General features: G+C 39.6%; 1 protein-coding gene across 1 annotated transcript; it reads left to right on the plus strand.

Moving 5' to 3' along the window:
- Window positions 1–1397: 1397 nt before the first annotated feature.
- casp17 (caspase 17, apoptosis-related cysteine peptidase) lies at window positions 1398–5895 on the plus strand. Its single transcript, XM_071516625.1, has 4 exons — window positions 1398–1861; window positions 3465–3628; window positions 4684–4828; window positions 4929–5895. Exons 1-4 carry the CDS (start codon window positions 1645–1647, stop codon window positions 5237–5239), a joined length of 837 nt encoding a protein of 278 aa, XP_071372726.1. The 5' UTR covers window positions 1398–1644; the 3' UTR covers window positions 5240–5895.
- Window positions 5896–8230: the final 2335 nt, after the last annotated feature.

Raw genomic sequence — 8230 nt, forward strand, 5'->3', positions numbered from 1 at the left:
ATTGGTTTGATTCCTTAGCATATCAATATCAAACTCTAAAAAACCTATTAATGAACAGGATGTAATCTAACAATCTGCTCAGTGTTTTGTAAGAGACAACTTTAAAATGAATAGTTGATTAATAGCACAATAGTTGATTACTTTTCATATGTAATCTGTAATCAAACCAGACTACATTTACTCAGCAACCCCTAACACTTACCTCAGATGATCTAATTTAAGGAAATTGATTTCCTTATTCCACTGCCTGTGTTTGTTATTACAGCCTGCTTTCTGTCTTTTATTTTTGAACATCATTACAAAGGGGGTGGGGGGGGGGGGGGTCAGTTGATTTTGCAGGAGTGCTAGGCTCTAGGGCTGCAAGATTATTTTCATTATCAATCGATCTATTGATTCTTTTTTTGATTCATCCATTAATCATTTAGTCTATCGATGTCACAGATAATGACAAATGCCCATCACAAGTCACCAGAGCCCAAAGTGATTCTTCAAATTGCTGACTTAGTCTGACCAGCAGCCCAAAAAACCCAAAGTATTCATTTTATAATGATATGAAACAGAGAAAAGCAGCAAATCTTAGCATTTGTCAAGTTGTATTCAGCAAATGTTTGGTATTTTTATTTGATAAATGACTAAAATGATCAAGTTATAAAAATTTAAATCAATTAATTTTCTGTCTATCAACTAATGTCAAACTGGTGTTAATTTGTTTTCTGTGCTTTGTTTCTTTTGTTTTGTTTTTACTTGGAATATTTATAATTTATATATTATTTTATTTTTTATATCTTTATCTTTTTTTTAGCTTTTATATATTTTCACTTTTTAAATGTGATTTTAATGCACTTTCACTTTTTCTATCTTTTGTTACTTATGTTTTTTATTTTTATTTTATTTATGTAAAGCACTTTGAATTGCCGATGTATATGAAATGTGCTACATAAATATACTTGCCTTGCCTTGTTTTTTGTTTTTTTTGTTGAGTATGTTTTCAGGCTGGTCTTAAACTTACTGCTTGCCTCATGTATTTGAGATGAAACTTGGTGTGACTCTATACTTTCCTTTATTTGGTCAGTAGAGGGATGTTAACTCTCATTATTCTAAGTGATATAATTATAATTAAGTAATATGCTGTGGGAAACAAATGCATCAGCAGTGGAACATCCCAACCAGGTGCTGCACAGTACCATTTACAGGAAATAATAAGGAAAAAGCTACGTTAAACACTGTGGGAAAGACAGCATTATGCAACGTTGTGTGTCATCAAGGCATGTGACCATATTCCTGTTACTGCCTTGAAAGGAAATGCTCCAAATATGGTTGCACAGGTATGACAGAAGGTGTGACTAGTAGTAAGTAGCGTTTTTACTGCTCTGTGATGCAAAGACAGAGACATAAAGCCTGCCTGAGACAGACTTAACGGACATAGACCCAGATACATAGACACATATGGACTTACAGTGAAATTACCTGTTAGATATCTCAGGTGTGTTTTCTGTAAAGCATATCTCATTGCTGCCCATCTGCATATTACTGGACCATTGGACTACAGGATTTTAGACAGTGTCAGACGCAAGATCCAACCACAGGAGAAAAGAGACAAAGACGACTTCACATCTCCTCGACTTGGACCCCCATTCAAGAACCATGCTGAGGCGAAAAGGTGCCAGGGATCCCGGTGTGGAGTGTAACAGGGCTCTGCTGGTGTCTGTGGCTCAGTTCGACTATGGGGCGAACTTGAGGGACCGGTCCGGGGCAGCGAGAGACACCAAGAGACTCCACCGCATCCTCAGCAAACTGGGCTTCAAAGTGGACATACACAATGACCTCAGCAGTGACGAGATCTACGCATTGTTTGAGAAAGGTAATACACAGTCACACATACACTGTGCAAGATGTACACTCTCTAAATATATATGTAGTTGACCTGTTGACTTGGGTTCTGGTGACTTGGGACTTGACTCTGACTTGTACGTTGATGACTTGAAAAGGTTTCTAAAGTCTTGACTTGAGATCTTGTGTTTGTGTAAATGACTTAGATTGAAAGTGATGAGATTTGTTCCAGCAGACGACTGAAACAAACTCATGATGCTCTTACCAAGTTTTTATCCTATTAAAACCATATTCCATTGAAAAGTCCTAGATATTTAGTTTTCTTTAAGAGATACTGGACTCCTGATTTGTTCTGACTTGACTTGACGATCTACATTTAGACTTGAGACTGACTTTGGACTCGTGCAAAGTTGATTTGGTCACAACTCTGGAATGAAACTAACTACTGCTTAGGGTGTCATTGTAGAGTACAATGTAGGGCATCTACAATTTAACTTCATTTATAAAGGTTTCAGACAAGCAATGCAGTGTTTCTGTGCAATATCCTCAGTTTCAAAATCGTCCCTTGCATCTTGTCTTAGAGTTGTCTCTGACTTTAATATAATAATTGTGCAAGGCATTGGGGGAAAAAAAGCAATTGCCTTATAGTCTACAGCAAAGTCTCAGTTCAGTCACCTCGCTGTTCGCTTTTGAGTCCGTTTGCACTTTTGTGTCGCTGATTTTCTGTGTTCACCTCTATATGCTATCAAACTGAAAAAGGCACTTCATGCAGTTGCTCCTATTTATCAGAATACACAGCTGGATAACAAACAAAGTGAGAGTGCAAATAGACTCTTCTTATCACTGATAGATAATAAGCTAGTTGTACCTTTGGCTATGGCCTCGTAAGCAAGTGCCAATGGGAGGCAATTATCTTTGCTGGATAAATAAACTAATAAAAGCAGGGCACATTTCAATGTCCATGAACAGCATTATGTTACAATAAAATATATAGTTATATAAATTAATTTAAATGGAAAAATACAGATAAGAACCATGACAGATGGCATGCCTGTTTACACCCTTGAATGCAAATACAGAGAGGAGACAGAATGTCCTCTTACCTGTGCAGACAGACACTCCTGCTTAATAGATATTGTGCAAGAGCGTGTGTGTGCTTGTGCGTGCGAGTTTGCCATTCCCTTGTTTGCCTGGTCCTGCTGAGAAGTGACTAATACTGAGTGAGCAAGGTGTGCACTTCAATTAGTAGATAATAACCTAGGGCTGGGCGATAATTAAATATTATCATTTATTGTCTTTCAGTGGAATCATGTTGTGATGATATGAAGATATTTTGATATCGTGACACACATTTCTGCTGTCTGAATTGATGATGACAAGCAAATTTTACTTAAAAACTCTGATAAAATGAGGTATGGTAGGAATATTATTTGAATATTTCTGTTTTGTTTGACACCACACCTAACATCACCATTCGGTTCAATGAGACGAACATTCATTTGATTATTTAACGCGATTTTGCATACATGAACCATATCGTGATATATATTGATACCGAGAAAAGTCCTTATGATTATCATGATATTGATTTCAATAATAACCACATGACGTCTCCATCTCTGTCTGTGCTGCAGAGAGCAGGCGGCCGGTGAAGGACTGTTTCCTGGCTGTGTTGTCGTCTCACGGAGAGGAGGGCTGCGTGTTCGGAGCGGATGGGAGACCCGTCCGGCTGTCTCATATTTTCAGCTATTTTGACAACACTCTGATGGAGGAAAAGACCAAGCTGTTCTTCATACAGGTAGGCAGCAGGAGCGTCCTCGTCTTCGTCGTCAGCATCACACAAAGAAACCAGCCAACAATGAAACAGAACAGAACTCTGGCTCTGATACTCTAAAGCAGTATTCCACTTAGTTTTAACATGGGGGTTATTCGGCACTTGACCGCCATGAAAACCAGAATATTAACTAATCACCAAGATCAGATGCAGCTGGACGAGTTTGTAGTGTTAGGATTTTTACTTCCCATTCATTTGAATGGGAAGTAAAAACCCTAACCCTAACCCTAACACTGAGGCCATGAAAATAGACTGAAAACTTGGTGAACAGATTCAACAACAGATCCTACTTTTGCGACAATAAAGCAGTCTTGGGTCCTTCATCATTTTGCATTTCTCTTCTTGGTTTACACTAAAATTAGTATTTAAAAATAAAAGTAGAGCCGGTCTCCCAAACAGGAACTCTCTCTCCTAAATGGTATCCCTCCGCTATGTTCTCCTCTATCAAATGTTATTTGGCGAAATGATGTTCTGAAACGTTGGACCCACAGTCAGTTGAAAATCAGAGTAGCAGGATCTGTTGTTGAATGAAAACAAGCAAATAGTAAACATGTTGTCCCCCACCAGTGATTAGTGATTGCTGAGTGTACTTGAAATATGAGTGAATTTGTAGGCTTACAAGTTATATCTTGAAATGTAGTAACTGTAATTGTCCAGTTCAACAGTACAACAGTCCAACAACTGGACAATAACTACAGTGTCTTGTGGTTAGAGGTTTGCCCAAAAATTCTCCATTGACTCTCACTTCAACACATCAACCCAGTCTGATGTCTCCAAGTGTGTAGCGTGTGTAGACTATTATGTTACCTATGATAACTTGAACTGTATGACCTGCTTTACCACTGAGTCCCCATTCATTGTCAATGCCGCCCCCTAGCGGCACAAAATCAACATTACAGTGTGACTAACTAACGAACGAACTAACGAATGGACGGAGACAGATCCATAGTCCCCCCTTTGGTGGGGGACAACTAAGTGGAATATTGCTTTAAGGCTTTCTTGCACTGCTGTCTTTCTAGGCTTGTCGGGGAGGAGATTTGGACGATGGGGTGGAGGTGGATTCAGCAGGAGGTGACACCACAGAAGACAACACCACAGAAGACAGCTTTTCAACGTGTCTGTCCGTTCCTGTAGATACGGCCGTCATGTACGCCACGGCACCAGGTAAACCCCCAGTTACCGTTCACTGATCTGGAGTGGATCATCTAGACATTTTTGCTTCTCCGCATAATAATAACGCATCTCCGCTCCTTCCCTCCCGCAGGTTACGTCGCGTTCACGAACCCTTTCGGAGCCGTCTTCCTCCAAACGCTCTGCACCTTGTTAGAGGAGGACACCCGCAACCTGGAGCTGACCCGCCTGCTGACCCGGCTGTCCCACCGCGTGGCCTATACCTTCCAGGCCAAGGGTCGCGAGCTGGGGGGGAAGAAGGAGATGCCTTGCTTCTTGACACGAATGACCAGAGAGGTGTTCCCGTTCACTGAGCCGGGGAAGGACACCGGGGCCAACGGGCTCTCAGCCACGTCGTTGGTTGGCGCAGAAAACGGCAGAACGCGCACTCCTTCAATCAGTTAGACTAGTGCGTGTGCGTGTGTGTGTGTGTGTGTGTGTGTGTGTGTGTGTGCGTGTGCGTGTGTGGGTGAGAGAGAGCAACTGAAAACAGTAATTATCAGCAGGTATGCAGAGGTAGTTGCCTGAGGTTGTCGACGTATTTTCCAGTTGATCCAGTGTTCTTTACATTCCTAAATCTTCTACCTTCTAAGGAAGTCTTAGCCTATATCTTCTCTGGAATTTTCCATTTTAGATCCGACATTGCAGACTGGAGTTTTTGTAATTTGTATGTATGTATTTTGCTTTTGTCTTTGTTACACAGCATCTGCTGTTTTTATACTACATTATTGTTGATGAGTCATTGTAAAACCACAAGTTTAATGCTTTAAAGAGTAACTGAACCCCACCCAAATCTGTGGTGAAGCCTGACATCTAATGGTGAAAAGTAGGGTACTGCACTGGCAATCTGTTGGCTGGTCTTTGTGCCAGGTGATGTCACCACCTGAATCTGCTATTGGCTGGTCTTTGCCAGGTGATGTCTTTGTTAACCTGTTCTGTCTACCTACAATAGATGTCAGCTGCAAGCAGACTGTGTATATTGTAAATTGCTCTTCACTAGTTTATGTGAAATGTACATTTGATATAGCATACTATTTTAAAAGTGTGTATGATGTAACTAAAGTATCACAATAAAATGTAAATATATTTGAACTTCTTTGAATTCTTTGAACATCCTTTCCTGTTCATATCATACCAAACACTTCATAACCTGTTCATCATCAAAAACACAGATGTTATGCATTTTTACATGAACAGGACAACATGCAACAATCTTTCAGGCAGCATAAGGAAACTACTATTCTATCTTTCATGTTGATGAATGGTAGATAGAACAAGAATGATTATAATCCAAGCAATAGAATCTGTTAATTATTAAATTCTATCTGAATATAAATCCCTCCGCTCTGGGATGTTGCAGATCCATTCACAGCAAAAAGACAAAATCAAATCACCATTTGTTGGGTGTCTTTCAATTTGTTTCTTTTTCTTTCTTTTTTTTTTAACAAAGACCATTTTCTGCTTTTGGTGCATCAGCTTTAGCCTTAGCCTTCATTAACCCCATACAAAATCAGGAAATTTTAGAGAGCTATGCCTGGAATGAAACATGTGACACAATGAACAGATAGAAACCTGCACCGCAGAAACTTTTTTTTATGCGCTCACTGCACCTGTCTGTCCTTATGTCTGTTCCCATGGGGAAATATGCATTAACATATCAGAACTAAGCGTTTTACCTGAAGCATAAGTTGGAGGAGCATCTGTACATAGCTGGTTTGGTCATGTCAAAATGAGGCACAACTACTGTATAAAATGTAACCATTCATAGTACTAGTATTTGAATTACGCAATTATCATAAACCAAAGTGAAAGTGGCTTCAGTGTAGCTGTCTCAGAACAAAACTGATACCAGATGGCTATAATTTGTTGATTTGCCAAAGGCATGACTGCTCCTCAGACACACACGTACACACATGATGTGCTCACTTAATGTTACAAAGTGCACTGTATATTGCACAAGCTGTTGACCTGTTTGTTCAAAGGGCTGTATAATTCAGAGGGTCATATCAGTCATATCAGTATGATTAGATGTCCATTGGGATTTATTGTTCAACATGATTAGAAGATGTAATCTGTTTTTTGTTTTTTGTGGTCCCGTAAAGAGAGAAAGAAAGAAGCAGCTCTCTCGCTCACTTATTAGTATGCAGTGAGTTCAGCATGGAGATTCATTCCTGTTTCTAATTGTTCATGACTCATAAAAAAAAAAGAAAGCCTACGGTTATGGATACATAACATCTGCTGTTTTTATACTTCATTATTGTTGATAAGTCATTGTAAAACCACAAGTTTAATGCTTTAAAGAGTAACTGAACCCCACCCAAATCCGTGGTGAAGCCTGACATCTAATGGTGAAAAGTAGGGTACTGCACTGGCAATCTGTTGGCTGGCCTTTGTGCCAGGTGATGTCACCACCTGTTGTACCCTAATCTGCTATTGGCTGGTCTTTGTGCCAGGTGATGTCCCCTTCTATAGAGTACAACCTGTGGTGACATGTGGTGTGGTGGCTTATTAAGCTTTATTAAAAGTACCATTTGCTTTCAACGTGCCTCCTTCTGTTTCTTTTTTTTTTTTTTACATATTTTACGTATTGCAATGATGTAGTGCAGGTTAACCTCTAGTAGAATGAAGAGTATTTTCTACATCCATTAGCACCGTATAAACTTTGCAATGTTACAAAACATACACCTAGGGCTATTTAACATTATTCATCAACATTTTTTTAATTTTAGCTGTTTAGACAAAAGCGCAAACAAAGAGTAAATTACAAATTGATTAATTGACGGGAGATAGTAATGTCTGACATCATCAAGTAAAGTCAACACGTCCTCTTTAATATCTAAACAATAGAATTAGGAATAATCACAAGGGTTACAAAACTAAGAAATTGGGGGATTTTTAATGTTTAAGTCTAAACCACACCCACTTCTGGTTGATACAAATAATTTGGTTGGTAAACAAATACAGATAGTAGCATCTCTGAACACCCCTATGAACCAGGATCATTCACTCCCCTCCTCTCTGCACTACTGACACCGTGTCCTTGCTCCAGTGCTGGCTGTGTTTTATGATTCTCACCAGCAGGGGGCGACACTGCTACAGGCACAGTTCAGGACAAATCCCAAAACAGCATTCCCAGAAAAAAAAACAACACATTACACACTATAATATAATTTAGCGTACAACATCATGATCTCTTCAATGCCAGATCTTCCAGGATTAGGCAAATCTTTGGAACTCTGTTTTTCAGAAACGCCATAAAGGCTCGGGGATGAACACACATATCGTACGTCTCCGTTCTGCAGAAGTTAATTATATAAGGGCACAGGGTGTAACCTGAGCCGACCAGTGTGTATGTATATGCGTGAGGGGGTGAGCTCAGTAATGCTATGTTTCAGG

The sequence above is a fragment of the Centroberyx affinis genome, unplaced genomic scaffold (genome assembly GCF_046629955.1).
Source record: "Centroberyx affinis isolate AG114_WGS23_722 - 3 ecotype Tasmania unplaced genomic scaffold, CSIRO-AGI_Caff_v1 ptg000416l_1, whole genome shotgun sequence".
Classification (NCBI taxonomy): Eukaryota; Metazoa; Chordata; class Actinopteri; order Beryciformes; family Berycidae; genus Centroberyx; species Centroberyx affinis.

Bases quoted from the DNA above. Each gene is read 5' to 3' on its own strand.
- casp17 (XM_071516625.1), top strand. From the start codon at position 1,645: ATGCTGAGGCGAAAAGGTGCCAGGGATCCCGGTGTGGAGTGTAACAGG. The intron at 3,629-4,683 runs GTAGGCAGCAGG...CTGTCTTTCTAG, and splicing joins CCAAGCTGTTCTTCATACAG to GCTTGTCGGGGAGGAGATTT. The intron at 4,829-4,928 runs GTAAACCCCCAG...TCCCTCCCGCAG, and splicing joins CATGTACGCCACGGCACCAG to GTTACGTCGCGTTCACGAAC.